The 23037-nt window shown below is 39.1% G+C and overlaps 1 protein-coding gene across 1 annotated transcript in view; it reads left to right on the top strand.

Annotated features, from left to right (window-relative positions):
* The window catches only part of MYLK3 (myosin light chain kinase 3), a 391843-nt gene that overhangs the window by 185107 nt on the left and 183699 nt on the right, over positions 1 to 23037 (top strand). Inside the window, exon 8 of the mRNA XM_044081894.1 lies at positions 13179 to 13320. Within this exon, the coding sequence (XP_043937829.1) occupies positions 13179 to 13320 (142 nt within the window). The remainder of the gene's footprint in view (positions 1 to 13178; positions 13321 to 23037) is intronic.

Genomic DNA, 23037 nt, shown 5'->3' with positions numbered 1-23037 from the left:
TTAGCTCTAAAATGAAGCATAAATACTTTTTATCTATCCATTTAGCATCTTTAATGATGTTTGTGAATTTTTTTAATGTTATTGTAAGTTGCTGAACCAATATGTTGCCAGATGTGTCTTAAAATAAGTAAAATGAGAAAAAAAGAGTTGAACTTTACAAACATCTCAGCAATCTCAGATTTCAGAAATTATATATTTTTATGAGCAATAGTGAGGGACTTGGATGAGTAGGTAGGTATGCAATGAGTGTTAGATAAACATATAGATGATACAAGTGATTTACAAATGAAATATAGAAGCACACAGAAGTTATAGAAGTAGGTACAATTTGGCTTTAAAATGCCTACTGCTGTTCATACTAAGTCATTTATTTCTCTTTCTTTCATTTTAACTACTTACTGGACCTTTCTTACATAACTGAAGTTCCTATGTGCAAGATTCCCCTCTGCCTTAGCCACTTGTAGTCATGACAATCATTGTGATTTTTCTCTGTTTTCTTGGTTACCATAGTTACTCAGGCTGCTTTCTGATTACAGTCACTAAAACTGACTACCACTCAACTCTGCTCAACATGCCTTAAGTAGCCATTGTCATTCCCCAAATCTTCTGTGCCATTCTGTGCCACTGCTTATAACTGCCTAAATGAAATTGATTGTCCCTGACCTCTTCCTCTTTCTGCCGCGCTCTCTCTCTCTCTCTCTTTCTCATTTGCGTTTTGTCTCATTTCTCTCTTGAATTCAGAATCCTACTTTTATTATTTATTTCTGTTTTTTATTTCATTATTAAAGAATGCACTCAGGATGTTAATCCATTCAATGACAAACTTAAGGACAGCTAAATTCCACATTTTTAAAAAAATTGTTATCCTCATCAGGACTATCAAAAGGTGCTCTTGGGTTCTTAAATGCACACAACCCCGTGTGCAATTTCAAATCAAGTTCTAAATATTTTTAAGTCAATATATTAAAATTGTTTCTTGTATTAGTAATTTGTGCAACATAAATACACCTTGCATCTCTACTAAAAAGTTTTAGTTTACTGCTGGTGTTAAAATACATACAGCTGTACATGCCTTTTGTCCTATTCCAGCTTATATTTCTTTTCAAAATCCCTAACCTTCAGGACTTTCTAGCTGATGTAACTGTTGTATTTTCTCTCAGAAAATCATTAAAGGTACCTTGAGAACCATCCAAATTTAGGCAATTCATTATGAAGTAATCTGGGGAGAATCATATAAGAAATCCATATTAGCTATGTAGACAAAGAGATTATTACAAAGCAACAAACTAATAATAATTAGTGAAAAATGGCAAAATGAGGGCTAAACATATTTACTTCATGTCTGAAGCACATCATGTCATGCACTGAATGGCTTTCAAAGCAAAGAACCAAGTAGTAAACATTTATAATAAATACTTACGAAGAACAAACCAATAAAACTTAAAATCAATTAAGCAGATATCTGTATTAACTTCAGCATTAAGTCTAATATATTTTAAAGTAACATGTTTGAAAATACATAAAGGGAACCTGACATCTGCTTGACAAACAATTCTCCAAGTCCTGACCAAGTGAAACTAAATTGCTAAATACCACTTTCAGCAAGTCCTTTTCACTACTATTTTGCAGCTAGGAAGTTAGTATATATAGTTTGGGTTCTGTGGAGGTCACCCCCCCCCCACACACACACACACACACAGATAAAGGGTGAAGTTTTGTGAATTTCTGTAAATGGTTTTCTACAATTTTGTTTTGATTGATTCAGACCCAGAGAATTTGTCAGTCACTATTAATCCAACCTCTTTATGTAAAAGCTTCTTTTTGACATTAAAATATTCAGTAATGCACATGCCATATTTGATCATTATGCCTTTCAAGAAGAGGAGAAATGGCAGCAATAATTGAAAATTCAGGAATTATTGTGAACAAATAAAAATGTCATTTATTTTTCAGTTCTTCTTTATAATAAATCAGGTATAATAAAAACTACAGCTGCTGGTACTGAGTTATGAATATAAAATGAGAAGTATAAGAGTGGAGCCAAATACTGAATTTGCTGAGTTCCATGATTCAGTAATAATGCAGAGAATAGATTTTTGTGTAAGAAACTATCAAAAAAGAGGTGGAATTTTGAGGAAAGTTGACATGACCTTCAACCAGGTTTGGGAAGGTTATTTTATTCATTCTACTTTTTTCATTCAAAGCTACCTGGAATAAATAATGCTCTTTAGCACCATAACAGAAATTAGATGATAATTTATTTTTAACTTATCTACAATCAGATCATTGTTTGTTTTTTGCGGTATAATATCATTGCAGTTACCACTAATAACTACGAAGTACTGTATTTGTACTCCTTAGCTTTAGCTGTGTCACTCACTAAACACTGTACTAAATAAACAATACATATATTAATCTAATCTGTCTCTTTATGCAAAATAGTTTGATCTCCCTGATTATTGCAATGCCATAAGCTAAGGTTAATTAAATTATTACAAAACAGCAAATTCTTAATAATTAGAAAAATAATGACAAACTGCAGAGATAAGACTTCTTCAGTTCACCTCCCCATCACTTTAGCCTATGCCTTCAATAAGTCTGAAAGTACATAGTTAAGAAATGAACATGCAAAAGAAATATTCATTAATGACAAATAAAACTTAAAATTCAGTTATGTTAATATTTCATTTAACTTCAGTGTTAAATCCCAGGTGTTTTAAATTCAAGGCTTCTTGAAAATGCTTTATTTCTCACTGATCTGTGAGAACTGAACTGTGTGATTTTTACAACTTAGAATCATTACAGTTGTCCTTGGCTGGGCAAGAACCTAATGATTGCTGGGCATTGTACTTGCACTTTTTGGCCTTATGAATTGCAGGGGCAAATGTAGACCTGGGAGCCTCAGCTGGCGCCTTTGGCCTTAGGAATTGCAGGGGCAAATGTAGACCTGGGGGCCTCAGCTGTCCCCTTGATCTATTAGCCTCTATCTCTATCTCTTTCTCTTCTTGCTGCTTTCTTGATCTTGAGACTATTTCAGATTAGGTATCAGAAATGTGTTTTATCATTGTGTATTAAAATTTAAACAATAAGCTTATTTATTAGCTTATATTTTGTCATAAAACATGTTCACATAGAGGTAAACGATTGGACTCCAGTAGACCCAACATCTCTTGTGGTTTCTCTGTCAGGCTGCTTAATCATTTAGGAACAATGCAAGAGGCCTACATGATAGGTCTTGAAAGTGCTGTACACATATGATGCCTCATCAGATGGCTGCACCTTGGATTAACTGCATACATGTCCACAAATAGCTGTAATTCTCCCTGAATCTCCTTAAGGTAGGAGGTATCTGTACACTTCCCCCTGGTATTCCTATCCTTTCTTCTTTTTTTTCCCCACTCATTTCCTTTTTTCCTCTAATTTGATTGATGCCTTATTGTCCCCCATATCCCATGTCGAACAGTTATACATTTGGTAAATGCTTTGTTCTTAGTTTACAATTTTCTCCAAAGAAACACTATACTGTTATGACAATGTACAGGTGATATTTTTACTTATTCTACTGACTAAATTCTTGGATCATGTCTACCTATGATTGTGTTCGTTTGTACTACAGGTTATCCTGGGTATGCCTCTCTGAATGCTTGCCTTTATGTTACTAATGTTGCATTGATATTACTTTGCTTCTTTGGTTGTTTACCACTATGTTGACCCTTTAAATATTGTAGTTAGATCAGAGTTCTTGTTTAACAAACATTAATTCTTTAAAACTCCTTTTACAATTTAAGTACTCCACAAACGTCAGCATCTTTGGGAGGTGCTGGAGATAACACCAATCAGGCCATGTCACTAAGAAGCAGGCTCATTTTTGAAGCATGAAACTAGTCTCACTCATCTCCCATGTCAAATGTCCTTGGACACAAGAAGTATAGAACAAATGAGGAAGTGGTGCTAAATTTAATGCTTGTTGGAAGACTGGGCCCCAAAAAGAATATGAAAAATGTTTAACTTCCATTGTACATTCTGATCCCAAATTACCCTTTTCTTCCTTCATGGGCTTATGATCATCTGCATTTGCTTTGAATGGCTGCAGTTCCTTACTCATACCTTGTTACCATCAACATGTTTCTACAAAACCACATAAAACTGCTGAAATGCATCTGAATGCACAAAATATAATAGTAATAATCTCAAACCTCTGCTTAGAAATTTCATTGCTCATATACTACCTACTTATAACTATTACTGAAGGTTTATTTTGATTTATTTAATTATTTGTTAAACTGGGAAAGTTGACTAATATATGCTAACCTTTTCCAGAAGTTTCACAGATTGCATGCAGTGACAGTTTAGAGTGGTTATTGAGCATCATGTTTTGCAGGTGGGAAGAAAACAGAATACCTTAATGAAACCCATGAGGCTATAGGGAGAGCATAAACCCCCTCCCCTCCCCTCCACACACACATATACATTGCCCCAAAACTCCTTCTCAATCCAGTCCAAACATTTTTTGCTTTAATTTTCTGCTCCCCCTTTTGTATGGGACTCTGAAACTGTGATACCCCTGTAGTAAAGTCAGACTGCTTTTGTTATTGTTTTTCCACTTTCAGCGAAGTTAATTTTGTTTAGGTCAAAATCTGCTTCCCAGCACTCAGCACACACACCTCTTGTTTTACTTCTCTGTGATTATTTTTCCATTATTTGTGGCTATAACAAACTTTTCCCTGCCATACTGCTGAATCTGTAGCATTCTGTCACATGCCTTAGTGATCAGAAATTACCTCACATCACATAATTTGCTGATCTTCATCGTGTTTCACTGTTGCAGTCATTACACTTGGGTTATCCTGCTGGCAGGCTACCCGCAGTCGGCCTGAATTCCAAAGTCCTGGTCTGGCATCGGTTGCTGTCGCCTCTTCCCTGACGTCAGTGCGCCAGGGGTATATAAGATGCAGCTGATGCCATTTTCTTCAGTCTTTCTTGCCACGCGGTCCCTGAAGCAAAAGCAATTCACAACTGCCGGTCGGCCGACTCCTGAGATTTTCGAAATTGAATTTCAGAACCGAAGTCTTCAATAAAGCTAAGTACCCCATTGGGGAAACTTTTTCTTGCTCCAGACCAATGTCAGTAAAAGTTAACAATTGTATTTCTTGTGGGAAGCAAATACCTCATAAGGATTTTCACTCTTACTGTATTCCTTGCCTAGGCCCTGACCACGATGTTGCTAGTTGTCGGTTTTGTGCTAGATTCAACCAACGCACTATTAGGCGTCGGTTTGATTTTGCTTTACATTACTTTGGACGAAGGTTTAACTACATAATGCCGTCAGAACAACCGACAACTGGAATTCATAAAAAATGCAAAGACAAAGAAAAGGACAGGCATCCGAGGTTCAAAACCGACGATGAAGCCTCTTCTAGGCCAGTCGCCAGTTTGCCGGTTCTCAGTGAGGCGCTTTCGCAGCCCCTGACACCAGCTACCTCAGAGCCACAGGCCACCTCCGACTCCCAAGTGGAGACAACTAGGCCTCTGGAAACTCAAGGTATTGGGCCTACGGAAATTATTCCCTCAGATGGGTCCAGAGCTGCTGAGCAGGCATCGGCTTCTGAGGGTGTTTTCAGGCCTACACAGCTTACTATCAAGTCCACTTCAGCAGCCAAGGCAAAGTCTAAAACACCATTAAAGACAAAGAAACAAGTACAGCATTCTCCTGGACAGTCATCCATGCCAAAGAAACAGATGCTTAAAATGGCCAAGGACCTAATTACTTTGATCAGGGGTTCCCATCCCCCTCCTGATAAAAGGCCTAGGCAAGACACTGACTATGACTCCTCTGACCAGGTTTCTATTTCCTATGATTCCTCTTCAGAACAGGGATATTCTCTTCCTCCCTATGAGGATTCTGATGCTGAAGAATCTATCCCTTCAGCCTCTCCTCCTGAGGATTACTTTTTTGGGGAAACCCTGCACACCATGAGGGAGCATTTCCATTGGGAGAGCCAGGATTATTCAGAATCCAAGAAAAGGCTCAGAGACTTTCTTTTACTGCCTCAGCACAGGCCCCTTGCTATCCCCCTGTACTAGATATTGTTGATGATGTTTTTTCTGAATCCAGTTTGTCTCCTGATTCTTTACCCCCTGCACCAGTCAAGCCAGATAGGTACTAAAGGGTCCCAGACTCTCAGAAATTTCTTTATAAAAACCCTGCTGCTGACCCAGAAACAATTTCTCAGGGTCCCAAGGGGGTCAAGGCTTCCACTGCAAAAAAACATGTTCCCTCTAATAGGGATTCTAGAGCACTGGACAGATGGAGGAAAAAAGTTTACACCTCTGCTACTTTAGCTGTAAGGCGCATTAAACTGCCAGTTTCACATGCTTAAATATCAACAATACCTTGCTAAATCAGAAAATGCTTACAAGCTCAGAATGTCCTGACAATAAGGAAATGCAAGATTTATTGCATGCAGCTGAACAAGTGGGAAAGCATACTCTGCAATGTGGTTTTGATTCAATAGAAGCTTCTTGCAGAGCCGCTGTTACAGGCTCTGTCATTCTAAGGCATGCTTGGTTAAAAGAACAAAGTTTACCAGATCATGTTAAAGCAAAATTATTGGATGCTCCATTATAGCATGATACTTTGTTTGGTGTTAAGGCAGAAGAGGTGTTAAAGAAAATGGAGGATAAAGCTAAATCAATGCAGACAGTAAAGGATTTCTTACAGGTTCAGCCACCTAGATTTAGCAGGAACTGGCCTTCTAAAAATTGGTCCTTTCCAGTGTCAGACAGGCTACAAAGAGGCAGATGCAGATGCCCAAGAGGCAGATCTCAGCCCCAAGGCTCATACAAACCTAAACAATGGGGTGCTTCAGCCCCCAAAGGTGAAGAAGATAAATCACAACCTTATAAGAAATAGTCCCAATGACTTCCCTCTACAAAAGCCAAGCATTTACCTTTTGACAGCACCCTTAGGGGGAAAACTAGCACTTTTCTTACAAAACTGGCACATGATCACCCAGGACAAATGGGTACTGAATATTGTTTCTCAGGGTTACAGGTTCCACTTTCACACCCTACCAAGGTCAAAAGGTATGTCAGACCTGCCACAAAACCAATGGGCAGAGTCACAAAAACAAATTTCTGCTCTCATGGACATGAGAGCTATTCAAAAAATACCACAGCAGGAACAGGGGCAAGGATTTTACTCAAGACTTTTCTTGGTACCCAGAAAGGACAAAGCCTGGAGACCAATACTGGACCTGTCAATTCTAAATACTTTTCTGGATGTTCCAAAATTCAAAATGTTGATACTGCAACAACTTCTACCCATGCTGGGCAAGAAGGCTTGGCTAGTTACTTTGGACCTCAAAGAGGCATACCTGCATGTCCCAATCAGACAATCTTGCAGAAGATACCTCAGATTCATAGCTGGCTCAATGCATTACCAATTCTCTGCACTGCCCTTTGGCTTATCTACTGCGCCCAGGGTCTTCACAAAATACTTGGCACCAGTAATTGCATTTTGCAGACAGAAAGGAATTCAAATATATCCCTACTTGGACGACTGCCTTATTCAAGCAGAGAGCAAGGACATTCTACTAAAGCATCTGGCGTTTGTAAAATAATTACTAATTTGCCTGGGATACACAGTAAATGAAAATAAATCAAAACTAGTGCCCTCTCAAGAGATAATATTCCTGGGTGCAAGCTTAAATACAACTGCCCAGATGGCTTATCTCATGCCAGACAAACAAAGGCAACTGACTCATTACTTTCAAATGATTGCAACAAAGACCCATCTACCTGCAAGAAAAATTCTGCAGGCTTTGGGCTTCATGGCATCTTGCATCCTGCTAATTCCATATGCAAGACTGCATATGAGGAAGCTACAATGGTACCTAAAAAGTGTTTGGACTCAACATTGCCACAGCCTAGAAACAATAATAACTCTTATTCCCTGCCTGCAACAGGAGTTTCAATGGTGGGCTCTGGCCTGTCACCACAATAAGGGACAGCCTTTCACTTTACCCACAGCCAGGCAGACACAAACAACAGATGCATAAGATTATGCCTGGGGGGCACACATGGCAGGAAAATGTATTCAGGGCATGTGGCCCACGGACCAAATGCATCTTCACATCAATCAAAAAGAGATGCTAGCTATACAGAATGCCCTCACAGCCTTCAACGATCTACTACATCCAGGACAACTATTACTAAAGACGGACAATACTACAGTTATGTGGTACATAAACAAGCAAGGGGGCACACATTCCTACCCTCTCTGCAGGCAAGCCATGACTTTGTGGAACACAGCACTGACCTATCAAGTACATCTGCAGGCACAATTCCTGCCAGGAAAGAAAAATACTCTGGCAGACGAACTAAGCAGAAACCTCATGGACCCTCACGAGTGGAAACTAAATTCACATGTCTTCAGCATGATAACCAGGAAATGGGGATGCCCAGACATAGATCTATTTGCCTCCCCTCACAACTGCCAACTACAGAGATTCTGCACAAGGACTTATCACTCACAAGCATGGAAAGTGGATGCTCTATCTTTCAGCTAGAAAACCCCAACAGTTTATGCCTTTCCACCACTGCCTCTTCTTCCCAAGGTGCTCCTAAAAGTCAGACAAGAGAAGCCAAAAATGATTTTGATTGCCCCAGATGGGCCACGCCAGCACTGGTACCCAATCATAAAGAGCTTGTCTCAAGGCCCAGCCTGGACTTTACCTCTAATTCCTCATCTCCTGACTCAACAAAACAATCAAATCCTGCACAGCCAACTCAGAACCTTAAATTTTGCTGCATGGCGGATAATATAGCCACGCAGAACACACCTCTCTCTAAAGTTGTTATGGATGTCATTTTGGAAGCCAGGAGGTCCAGCACCAGGAAATCTTATGCAGAAAAATGGAAGAGATTCTGTGCTTGGAACCAGGCACAAGAACTTGAACCATGTGTTCCAAATATTCCTCAGATTTTACAATACCTAACTGAGATGCTGGACAAAAGCCTATCCTTCTCATCAATTAAAATCCATGCCTCTGCCATTTCAGCTCATTACAATATGGAACCTCCTATTTTCTCTCATCCACTGCTAAGACAGTACCTCAGAGGGGCAAAAAACATAAGACCCCCAAGGAGAGCACTGATACCTACATGGGACCTCAACTTTGTCTTAGAAAAGCTCACACTACCTCCTTTTGAGCCAGCCAATACAGCTGACATAAAATTCTTATCATGGAAAACTGCTCTGCTCCTAGCAATAACTTCAGCAAGAAGAGTCTCAGAGTTACAAGCATTAATGGCAGTGGAACCTTTTATCATTTTTCATCCGGACAGGGTTTCTCTAAGGACAGACCCAACATTTATGTCAAAGGTAGTATCCAGTGTGGCTCTTAACCAAACCATTCATTTGCCAACATTTTATCCAAATCTCCAGAAAAAAAGGGGAGAGACTTCTGCACTCTTTGGACATACACAGGCAGCTACTACTTGGACAAAACAAAAGCTTTCAGAAAAACTGAGCAATTGTTTGTAGCATATACTGCAGGATCACAAGGAAAGGCTATCTCAAAGCAAACTATTTCATAATGGATAGGACACTGTATTCGTTTCTGCTATGCACAGCATGGCAAATCAGTGTCTAAGAATATTAGGCCACATTCTACCAGGGCAGCAGCCACTTCAGCAGCCTTTCTCAGAGGAGTACCAACCAAGGAAATTTTGGAGGCTGCAACTTGGAGTTCAGTGCACACTTTTACCAAGCATTATCACTTACCTCTTTACTCTAAATCCAGAGCAGGCTTTGCCACTTCAGTTCTGCAGGGCCTCATAGCCACTCCTAATCCTATTTAGACCCAGCCACCCTACCTAAGCTTTGGGATTCAACCCAAGTGTAATGACTGCAACAGTGAAACACGATGAACATAGTACAGTTGTGTACCTACCATAAATGTAGATGTTCGAGTGTATTCACTGTTGCAGTCCAGGTTGCCTACCCTCCATCCCCCTTTCTTTGCTGGGACTTATCTATACTTATCTATCCTATACAACCTATGTGGTGTATTTGCTTGTAGATGAAGGTATTGTTTTTATTTTACTGTATGTTTTTATAAGCAATATGTATTGCCTACCTTCTTGGGGGCACCTGACATCTGGGGCAAGAAAAACTGAAGAAAATGGCATCGGCTGCATCTTATATACCCCTGGCGCACTGACATCAGGGAAGAAGCGACAGCAACCAACGCCGGACCAGGACTTTGGATTTCAGGCTGACTGAGGGTAGCCTGCCAGCAGGATAACCCAAGTGTAATGACTGCAACAGTGAATACACTCGAACATCTACATTTATGACAGGTACACAACTGTACTTTATTTTTTTGTTTATAGAATTTATTAGCATTTGTTTTCACAATATCTAAAACTGACTAGTCCACAGTTACTTCTTGTAATTGTGTTCATTATCAAGGGTTCATAAACCCCATTTCAGCCTCTCTATCAGTCTTCAAACTAAGCTGGATCTTGTCTTCTGAGAAAGTAACTGCAATGCTGCACAAATATCCAACCAGTTTTGAGTTGAAAACTCTGTTGAGCACTGATCAACTGGCTACTATGGGAACATAAACCACATAAGAGGCATGAAGATGTTGATACTAATAATACTGGATTATCCACTAGCACAATGCATGACAGGAAATGTTGTTCACTCCATGAATTAGACTTGTAACAACTATGGGAGCAAGGCCACCAGTAGATAAATGCATTGTACTTTGCTGTGGAGTCTCTTAGGCAAACCTCTGGGACATGTAAAGCATAATGGCCCTGTCATAGTCTAGTACAGGTTTCCTTATAGGAGCAGGGTCCTATTAGGCCAAATTGGTCCAACTGGCCTAAGGCCAGTCCTGTACAGAAGTATAACCTTAAACTGAATGACACACAAGGGAAGGAATTGCACATAGCAGATACGTTGAGTAGAGCATATTTATCAGAGTAATAACAGAATTAAAAGTAAACAAATTTCAAAGATGTACTGACACTGACTTAGAAATACATTTACTGAAAGAGGTCACAAGGTTCTTAGTGGGAGGATGGCGTAATGGTTAAGGTGTTTACCTTACAGATACAAGATGTAGGGTTTGATTCTCACATGGAGTAATTGGCTAGGCTTAAAATGGCTCACGAGGGCAGTTAGCCTAGTACTAATCTATGAACCTATGAATAATGAAAGGTTCGCCAGAGCTAAACTCATCATACAGGAAACAAATCAAGTCCTGTCTTTTGGTCATGGGTAGAAATAAGTTGTGTCCAAGAATTGTTGCTTAAAGCTGGCAAACTTTTACTGCCAAGCTATTTGATAATGTGGATACTTAGGTAGACCAGTGAACACAAACAGATAAATCAAGGTACAGTGAATGACCAGAAACATCAGCTGAAACTGAACAAGAGGTATTATTCTGTATGTGGTTTGTACCATAATGCAATCTGCAGAAGAAAATGTTAGCATTTCTTAGAATGGAATAGGCCCAGTTTGTTTACAGTTCAAAGAAACAAAATATCTTATATGTAGAGATTATTACTTTAATTACGCAAAAGAAATTAAGCTAACAGACACTACCAGTCCCAGAGTGGTTAGTGCACTGAAGTGCATTTTTTGAGACAGGTTGTGTCTAATCTCACTTTATCTGACAACAATCTACAATACTATTGACAGATGTTTGGAACAAAGATAGGAGTTTAAACACTTAAGTAAAGTTCATGTTATCCTCAGTTAAAAGGACAAGAAAACCATTCAGACAGGGTCAATTCTTAGGAAAAAGAATCCAACAGTAGGTATGCAGAGTGCTATCTTGCAATTTTGGAATATATAAATACTCCTTTGCCTGGACTCAGTTTCTCACTGTCTCAATTGCTGATGGCAAGAAGGCAGAAGAATAAGGAGCAAGCATCTATTTGCCAGAGAACAAGAACAGAGGCAAATAGATGCTGCAATGGAATCAGCAAAAAACACTTGTTAGTGTTTTCGCCATCGTTGCTTGCCAACCATTATCGCTTCCTTAACTAGTCACCCTGTTTGTTCCCCCATGGGGTCAGAACTAAACATAGGAGCATGTCATCCTGGCAACCATCAGGGGGTTTCATATTTTTAAGTCACCCCATTCTCCCAGTGGCAGAAGAACATTCTCAAATTTCCACTTTGGGTTTCCACACTCCTACATATGCCCCATGAAGGCCCCATTAACCCAAATAGCTGTTTCAATGAACGTGTTTCTTCTGAAATGTTTCTGTTGAAAGTTATAACTGGATTTATGGTATACTTTATGTTTTTGTTCCTTGATGCATGTTTTATGATTTATTGAACTCCTACTGTAGCTGTATTTTGGATTATCTGACTTCATAATTAATTACTGCTGGATTGGGATGAACTCTCAATTTAGGTAATCTTTGATGTTTTTCATTGGTTATCTGAACATAACTTATTTTCATTTGAAAAAAGTTGATGTAGTGTATGGTAGTATCTCTGTAAGGAAGTGGCTGATTGGTGCTGTAACTTAAAGGGATATCACGTGGTTTATCCTTCTCAAATTGTCAGTCATAGTAAAATCTTCAACGAGACTGATAATACATTCAAGGTGTCTCTGTTATTTTTATGTATTCCTATGAGCATTGTGTGCACTTACAGACAGCACAGCTGCACAGAATACAAATTGTCATAGTTTGACCATATGTTTGATTTATTTTAATTTGCTTTGAGTATTTAACTTAAGAAGAGCTAGAGGGCTAGCAGAAAATGTCAGTCATCATATCCCACTGCAGAACAGTTCTGTGCCTACACAGATGTGTGTTGCATGTGGCAAATGGTATGCTTGGGACATCTGGCATAATATTTTGGCAGTTTTACCAAGGAAAATTATCACAGGCAGTAGTATGATTTGCAACCATTGACATATGTGCTATATGTAATGTAATGTGACTTAACAGCAAATGGAGGCACCTGCTGGTGACAAAGGAAATTTGAATTCCCTGTCACGTTTATGTTGCATTCCTTAACTGCATTTCTTCATTTATGTTAATAATGTCTGTTTCTTACTTTAATTGTGTAATAAATGTGTAACAATATGCAGAAAATTATGTTCACTGAATTGCATTAAACTGTTTTCTTTATGTTACAGTGTTGACGGTGGTGAATTATTTGACAGAATTGTGGATGAAAATTATCATCTGACAGAAATGGATGCCATTGTATTCACCAGGCAGATATGCGAAGGAGTTCATTACTTACACCAGCAGTACATTCTCCATTTAGATCTTAAGGTGCGTAGCGGAAATATATTGCCTGCTACCCTTTTCTTAGCTTTATAAAACATGTCTAGTCATTTAAAACAGTACTTGTAATAATTGTTTTGCTGGAAATGCTTATAGTACAAGTTTACTGATTCATTTTAAAAATCTTTTACTGGTTCAGTGATGTAGCACTAATGTGGGAAGCACTTACATCAGTTTGAGTACAGACTCACCTGGGACAAACATCATTCTAGATCAACTGCATAGCTTAGATACTTAACCTGTGGTATGAGAGGTCATTAAAACTGTCATGAGTATATATATATATATATATATATATATATATATATATATATATATATATATATATATATATATATATATATATATACACACACACACATCTCAGTAACTAGGCATAAAATTACTTTACTTTCTATAGTACGCTGTGGGTAACAAGGAGTTATGAATAAATATACATCTCAGTAACTAGGCACAAAATGACTTTACTTTCTATATTACACTGTGGATAATAAGGATTAAGAGCAAAGAATGAAATATGTTTACATATTGCACATATAAGTTAATTCCTCCTGTACCACAATATAAGGGAGATACCCTCTCACAGGCATGTATGCAGACATACACACATACATAAACAAACACAGACACACACACACACACACACGCACACACACACACACACACACACACACACACACACACACACACACACACATTCTGTACAATCTTAATTTTCTCAGATCAAGGTAACCACATGTCCAAGAAAGGAAAACGATTTACTGTCCATTCCATTCCTATGATTTCTACCCAATTCGTTCATTGGCAAAAATGTCATTTGGGATGATGTCATCAAAGGCAGCGTTACAGTTTATCATGCGATTGCTGTCATAGCACAAAACATCATATTTTTTTGTTGTTGACACTTTAGCATGTTTTAGTGTGCTTGTCATGTATACTGTACTTTGTTTTGGGGTTTCAGGAGTCAGAGAGGAGAGAAAAAGAGACTTCTAGGTTTATTGTACACATTTTTCCATTTCTTTGCATTTTTAAATCTCTTGAGTTAATATATTTAGAGACTTTCAGCTGTGCAGAAATGATTGTTTTATAATGTTTGATTATTTTTAGCAGTGATTCTTTGGCATATATATTACATGTAGGGTTAGGTGATTTAGTTTAAATTATTTATGTCTCAAGTAAATAAGCTGTGATTAATCACAGAAAATCTTTTTCCGAGTAACTGCGTAGTAAGCATTTAATTTCCTAATCCTGTAAATATCTTGGTAGCGATGTCCCCCTCCCCATGTTCTAGTCTCCATAGATATTGTAACAGTGGCATCAGACTAGGGTTGTCACCTTCTAGTAACACAAAATACAAACAAAAGCCCATTTTCTATCCCACCCCTTATCCCAGCTCTTTTCATACCCATTTTGTAACATAAATGCACGTGTCACTGGCAAGATCCTTTTTAATTGCCTTAGGACACTATTACATCAAAGTGAAATGATGCTTATAAAAAAATGTCACTTGGTACAGGCAACAGACCCCAGTATTCTGTTTGCTATAGTAAATGTTAAACTGGAGTATGTCTGGTGGTCTGTGGTCTACCTGATCAGTATTCAAATGCCATGATACTCCTGAAAAGAAACAGGTAGGTAGCAGCCCTACTTTAGTGTGAGTAAAAATGTGAAAATTAGAGGGTGCAATCCCAAACATTAATTGTTCATGCCTTAAATAAATAGCTTGCTTTTCCCCAAACAGATTTCAGTGTGAAGGCCGCAATGGTTAGCCCTATGAGCAAACTCTTCTGCAACAAGGTGTGCAGCATGGATTCATATCAGGTCATAAAACTCTTTTTCAGCTACTGAAAGGTATCATCAAATTAGTGGGGGGGGGTTCATATATCTTAAATGTGCTTCTGATACTGTTAATCATAAATCCTTATTGGTAAACTTTTTGTTATTAGTTTCATTTTTTTTGCTATCATCTTTTTTTCTTAACCTCCATCTTGTAGGGCCTTCTTTATCACAAATTCCACAACAAAGTAAGAAGCCTCATCTCTGGAGTCCCTTAAGGGTCAGTGCTCGGGTTAATCATTATCTCAGTTTTCCTTAAAGACACTTCCTCAGTAACTCATCTTTCCAACATTACACTATGCACTAATGACTGATATAGATGGGTCAGGCCCTAAGCTCACCAGCCTGCAAAATAACGTACTAAATAATTTTAATCTACTTTGATATTGGGTCAGCTTATCCTGAATTTATCTGCGGTATTTTTATGCTGTTCAGCCCAAAATGGAAACAGCCAAGCCCTTCACAATTAACTACTCAAATCCCTAACTATAACTTAATCCAACAGATAAATCAATGTGAATATTTTGGGCCTGTTCAGGACCGTTCTCTTCCCTGTTTGAGTGATGTTTTTCAATAGCTAAAGGCTGTTTCTACTCCATTTCTAACCATATAAACCATGCATCCCTGTTGTCATTGCAATCGTGTTGTCTCAGACCCATTCTGGAATATGTCTTTCCTCTCACTGCTCTCAACTCCTACCAAAACACCATTCCACACAACCCGCAGGAAATGCCATCTGCTGAGTCATTGCAATCGTGTTGTCTCAGACCCATTCTGGAATATGTCTTTCCTCTCACTGCTCTCAACTCCTACCAAAACACCATTCCACACAACCCGCAGTAAATGCCATCTGCTGAGTCATTCCAATCGTGTTGTCTCAGACCCATTCTGGAATGTCTTTCCTCTCACTGCTCTCAACTCCTACCAAAACACCATTCTGGAAATGCCATCTGCTGAGTCATTGCAATCGTGTTGTCTCAGACCCATTCTGGAATGTCTTTCCTCTCACTGCTCTCAACTCCTACCAGAACACCATTCCACACAACCCGCAGTAAATGCCATCCGCTGAGTCATTCTCGTATCTCATAAGAATGACCATCACTGTGACCACAGTAAATGCCATCCGCTGGTTCATTCTCGTATCTCATAAGAATGACCATCCCTGTACTGCATTTAGGAAGGCAGACTCACTGCCATTTCAGCCAGGGCCACCTACCTCCTACTGTTTTCTGTCACGTTTAAACTATTGTATGAAAGGTACAGCCTCATTCTTAAATGCAGACTAATAACCTGCATCTCACTGTGTACAACCTTCATGGTGAGAATAATTTTCTAACTTTACAAGGACCCCATTCTTCACATCAGTACATGAAAAACAAGGTTGTTATGCAATTACATGAGTGACTGGGAATCACTTACCCAAAGACATTTGAAGAGAGATACAATCCCATACCTTCAGGAGAAAATTTCTTGAATACTCTACAAAACTTAGTCATGGTCCGGCTTTATTAACAAAGTTAAGGTCTTGTCACCTGTCTCTTTTTTCATTCTTGATCTTTAGGCACCTGATATTTTTAACATGTCTTATACATTATATGATTGCAACTTGTAAATATGTACATAAGACACAAGCCTTCACTGAGCTTTTTCATACTTTTAAAGTCATACTCATTTTTAGCTATATTTTATTTTCTACTGCTGGCAGCATAGGTTTGTTACCCTAACAACTTTCATTTACAAATTCTACTTTTGTACATTTGATTACCTCCTTGTGTCTTTCTGTAATCTCTGATGACATAAGATTATCATTGTAACAATCTTCATTGGCATCCTGTTTATTTATATGTTTGCATTGCTCTGTAATGTCCAGTAACACAGGTTAGGCATAATAACAATATTTTTGTAAACTATACATTTGTATGTTAGCATTACTCTGCAATCTTTAGTAAAATATGTCTTGCATTGTAATAATCTTCCTTTGTAAAATGGATGCATATGTGATTGTGTACAGCTATAAAATTTGTTCTGTTATCACTGACATATTTGCATTTTTGTCTTAGACCCCAGGGCATGGTTGAAAAATGTCCCAGGACAAGTCCACTTACCAACCCTTCCACCATTCATCTTCCACTAACACTTCAGATGCTTACGTCCAAAAGAAATCTCTCTTCTATTTGAAAATATTTCCACTGACACCCCTCCTGCATCTGATGACATAAACCCCTGATACATATATCAGGCAGAGCGCATCTATTTCTTCCTGTCACCCACATATATAACCTATATCTCACACAAAATATCATGCCACAGATTTGTAAAAATGCAGTAATTAAACCCCTGCCAAAGCAAACCAACCCAAAAGATACCTCTCACTTTTGTCCAATATCCATCCTCCCCAGCTCTGGGAAAACATCTTGAAATGATAGTCTACACCCTCCTCTTCCTCTATATGCAGCAGCACCACCTACTCTCCTCCGGACAACATGGATTCTGCCCAGGATGAAGTACATCACTTTCATCTCTAACATATGACATCCTGCAAAACTCTGATAACGGCCTCCTTAAAGGTGCTCTTTTTATAGACCTGACAAAGGAATTTGACCTCATTGACCACTACTTTCCCTGAATCAAACTAACTGAAATTGGTGTCAGTCCAGAAACCACTCTCTGACAGACACTACAGAGTTAAAATAGGATTCCACCAATCAGAATATGCATCTATTTCCAAAGGTGTACCATAAGGATCCATTCTTGCCACCCCCTTCTCCAGATTTAATTAATGAACTTCCCTGTGACCTTCCCCATCTCCCACTTATTCTCTATGCTGATGGCATGGTCATTTACCAGTGAGGTCACTCTCACACAATCATTCAATGTCAATTCCAGTCATACTTACATGAGCTCCACCGATGGCTCATAAACCATAAATGACTTCTCAACCCCACCAAGACTAAAACTATGCTTTTTGGAACTCCACAAAAAATTCACCATGCACCTGACTCTTTAACTATCTTTCACCTACACAGCTATTCCATAGAGACAACCTACACTTCAAAATTCCTTGGACTGTGGCTTAAATAGTCACTAAACTTCCATTTCTACATAGAAAAGTGAGAGCCAAAATAAACTCCTTCCTCTTCTAGGCCTAACAAACTCCCCTTTTCTATCCCAACCAGCCAGAGTAGCCATTTGCAAAGAAGATCTCCTTTCATAACTTGAATATGGGGTCCCAATTTTGCATCTGCTGATTTATTACAAACTCACCTGTCTGTGAGCATCACTGTTTTACCCCAGAAAAAGCCAAATGGCTACCCTTAAAACAAAGATCTAACGTACTTTTTGGATCGTAACTGTATAAACTACTCTAGCTCCACACATTTACTCCCCTTGCATCTAGACTTCACAAAAAAACACCTCATACAATCTGAGGCACTACTCACAAGCCACACCAACTCTCATTACCTCTAGAACTAAACTCCATGGCACTGCTCATGTTTTCTCCTCTCAGGTACTTAGTCTTTGGCAAGCTCTCCATGTTAACATTAACATTTATTCTAAATTCAGAATGCAACTCAAAAAGCACTTCTTCATCCAAACCAAATACTCCTGCTTCATCACAGGACATATCACCTAACATATCTCCTTTGTGAGTCTCTTCTCCTTTCTCAGGATTCACTGAAGATTGACCTACTTAGAAACTAATGTATATATTGTACATTACACTCTTCCTGATTGTATATTGAACCATGCGTGTTCAATGGGATGTATATACACAGTTTTGTTCTACATAATTAGTCTGAAGTATTGTGCTATTGCTTATAGTTCTGTATTTTTGTTTGTGAAATGTTTTGCTTTCACCTGAGCTGAGCCTAAAATTGGTCAGTTCTGATCAGTGCACTAACCAGGTAAACAAATATAAATAAATAAATAAATCAGTAAATAAATAACAGAAATGCACAACTGTTATCTGCATTTATTACTACTATATAAGAGTTAAAAGTGCACCCATCATTTTATCAAAATTCCAAATCAGTCATTATGAATTCAGTTCAAAAACAGGAGTGACCAGAGATAAGCCTTCAGAGTGGTTGAAGCTCTGAATAAAGTGCTATTTTTTCATCTCTTCAGTGCAAGTTATATTTTGTGTTTTGAGCAGAATTTTCTTATTTCTGGAAATGCTTGTGCCATGCCATGTCCACTAAACATTTTGCACTTCATATATGACAAAACAATGTATGTTTAAGTATTCAAGACCACACATAAAAGAAGTCACTGAGAAAGTGGGTTGTATGATCATAGATTTAACAAACTAATACGTGGTAGAGGTTGACAGGAAAATAATAACTGGGTATGCTTTGTTCTCGATGTAATATATATATGACTTACTATATATGGTGAAGCATAAGCAATAAAGTAAGCAATAAGTGATCAGATGTGCATTAGAAAATCCTAATGCATGATCAGACTGCCATTGTGAGATGATGCCAGCAGCCTGGTGCTTTATATCCCTCTAGCTGGGCATCATAAGTGTACATCCCTGCACTGCTGTATTATCATGAAATGAAAGAGGTGAATAGTGTTGAATTAATTTCTACTAATGTGCTGGACAGTTTGGATGGATATCTAACCACAAGTCTGACAGATGTGAGCTGAGTGCTTATTTCATAAATACACTACACTTATTAAGCAATTCTTTACAGCCTGTGACCGCAGGTCACTCTGGGGTGCTCTCTGTAGTCAATTAGCTGTCAGCTCAACCACAAGTTACACTCAAGTGTTTTATAAGATTTCTTCTAACAGTCAGGAATCTGTATCACTATTAGCAGCCTCTCTTTTAAGAGCACTGAATGTGTCAGACTATAACTCTATGACTTATCTCTTAATAAAAGGTTAAACGTCAGATTACATGATTTTTCATTGTAATATTTTTATTTAGAGTTCTTCACACAAGTAGAGATCCAGATTCTACTCTTTGTATTATTTACTGTTACTGGAAAACAGTCTCCCCCACTTAGAAGTTGTTACAGATTTTGTTTTGCTGTTGTCATGTCTCACATGGTTTCCTGACTTCAGACTGCAACAAGAAAGGTATGGTGTGATGCAAGGGGCACATTAAACAGCAAAGAATCTGTAGACATTGTGCTAGTAAGTGAAAGTGCAGAGGATTCAAACTTTTTTACTTTATTTTTATTTTATTTATTGTGTCATTCGGCTTTTCCCGGTTAGGGGTCGCCACAGCGGAACTCCGGTACGCTAATGATTGGCAGTTGATTTTTATGTACCGGCTTGCCAGCTCTGACGCACAACCTTCAACGAAGGTACGCTCATTCATGCATGTCTCCACGCAGAAGATGCTCTAGCTGAGAATCGAACCGGACAGCGTCTTACTGTGAGGGGACAACGCTACCGCAGCACCACCACTAAAATAAAATAAAAGCTTTGATCTGTTAACAAGGATCCTGTAGCCAAGGGTATAGGGTTTGATTCCTTCCAACTACCTTTACCTGTTGTGCGACTATGAGAAAGTCACTTGACCAGAGATTTCTCTTGGCTCAACCCAAACACAGACACGTGTGCCTTGTGGGCCTTCCCAGTTAACAAATGCATGAAAACAGGTGGTAGTGTACAATCTGAATTTGTGACTGGGGTTATTAATTCATTATACACTGGAAGAGACTGTGGACAAAGCAAAAATCTAAATTAAATTTTACTAGATTTCTAAGCTAAAATGTGACTTTGCTCACTTGAACTTTAAAGTATCTTGCATCTGAAATTGTTTGCCATACAATAATAAAGAACAGCAGCAATATACCTAGTAAAACAGTAGCTGATTTTGTGCTTGATTAATGTAAAAGACAAGATGAGGATCTCATGGCCAACTATTTTAAGTGTTTTCATAAGTATAACTGTAAGCCACTTTCTTAATTAGAATGATGGACAAATTTTACAAACTGTTTTTATGGACTTTTAGAAAACAGCCATCATTTGTGAACGTAATGTTATCAGTTCTTTCTCATACAGGCTGGGTCCCCTTAATCTAACTTAGTGGAAACTGCTAACCATGTTGTACAAGTTACTTTCTCAAAACTTTCTGAAAGGTAACAAAATCCTGTAATGTACCATAAATGAAACATAAAAAAACTGCAATTTAACAGGCAGTACTGCACAAGTGAAGATGACAAATAAGGTTGGAATTTATGTTCATTCATCAGAAAACATTTTCAGATAAAAGACGATAAAATCCCAAAAGCTGGCTGATTTGTTGTCTTTGATTATCTTTGCGTATCCTTTTTTCATGCGACCTATTTGTTCTCCTTGTCCTGGTCAGCATAGACTTGGTAATAGCAGGAAGGTAAAAGATGAGCAGGAATGAGCCATCACCGTCATTGGTAGTGCTATCTGCCCAGTCTGAGTGAGCCTTCACCATCGCTGGTAGTGCTATATCTGCCCAGTCTGAGTGAGACTTCACCATCGTTGGTAGTGTTATATCTGTCAAGTCTGAATGAGCCATCACCATCACTGGTAGTGCTATATCTGCCCAGTCTGAGTGAGCCTTCACCATCACTGGTAGTGCTATATCTGCCCAGTCTGAGTGAGCCTTCACCATCACTGGTAGTGCTATATCTGCCCAGTCTGAGTGAGCCTTCACCATCACTGGTAGTGCTATATCTGCCCAGTCTGAGTGAGCCTTCACCATCACTGGTAGTGCTATATCTGCCCAGTCTGAGTGAGCCTTCACCATCACTGGTAGTGCTATATCTGCCCAGTCTGAGTGAGCCTTCACCATCCCTGGTAGTGCTATATCTGCCCAGTCTGAGTGAGCCTTCACCATCACTGGTAGTGCTATATCTGCCTAGTCTGAATGAGACTTCACCATCGTTGGTAGTGCTATATCTGCCCATTCTGAGTAAGCCTTCACCATCACTGGTAGTGCTATATCTGCCCAGTCTGAGTGAGCCTTCACCATCACTGGTAGTGCTATATCTGTCGAATCTGAGTGAGCCTTCACCATCCCTGGTAGTGCTATATCTGCCCAGTCTGAGTGAGCCTTCACCATCACTGGTAGTGCTATATCTGCCCAGTCTGAGTGAGCCTTCACCATCACTGGTAGTGCTATATCTGCCCAGTCTGAGTGAGCCTTCACCATCCCTGGTAGTGCTATATCTGCCCAGTCTGAGTGAGCCTTCACCATCGTTGGTAGTGCTATATCTGCCTAGACTGAGTGAGCCTTCACCATTAATGGTAGTGCTGTATCTGCCGAGTCTGAGTGAGCCCTCACCATCACTGGTAGAGCTATATCTGCTGAGTCTGAATGAGCCTTCACCATCACTGGTAGAGCTATATCTGCCCAGTCTGAGTGAGCCTTCACCATCGTTGGTAGTGCTATATCTGCCTAGTCTGAGTGAGCCTTCACCATCACTGGTAGTGCTATATCTGTCAAGTCTGAATGAGCCATCACCATCACTGGTAGTGCTATATCTGCCTAGACTGAGTGAGCCTTCACCATTAATGGTAGTGCTGTATCTGCCGAGTCTGAGTGAGCCCTCACCATCACTGGTAGAGCTATATCTACTGAGTCTGAGTGAGCCTTCACCATCACTGGTAGTGCTATATCTGTCTAGTCTGAATGAGCCTTCACCATCCCTGTTAGTGCTATACCTGCCTAGTCTGAATGAATCTTCACCATCACTGGTAGTGCTATATCTATCTAGTCTGACTGAGCCTTCACCATCATTGGTAGTGCTATGTCTGCCTAGTCTGAATGGGCCATCACCATCCCTGGCAGCAGTATATCTGCCTAGTCTGAATGAACCTTCACCATCACTGGTAGTGCTATATCTGCCCAGTCTGAGTGAGCCTTCACCATCA

This window comes from Protopterus annectens, chromosome 8.part1, assembly GCF_019279795.1.
Source record: "Protopterus annectens isolate FY-2018-M chromosome 8.part1, PAN1.0, whole genome shotgun sequence".
NCBI lineage: Eukaryota > Metazoa > Chordata > Ceratodontiformes > Protopteridae > Protopterus > Protopterus annectens.
This window is presented reverse-complemented; position numbering and strand designations above follow the sequence as displayed.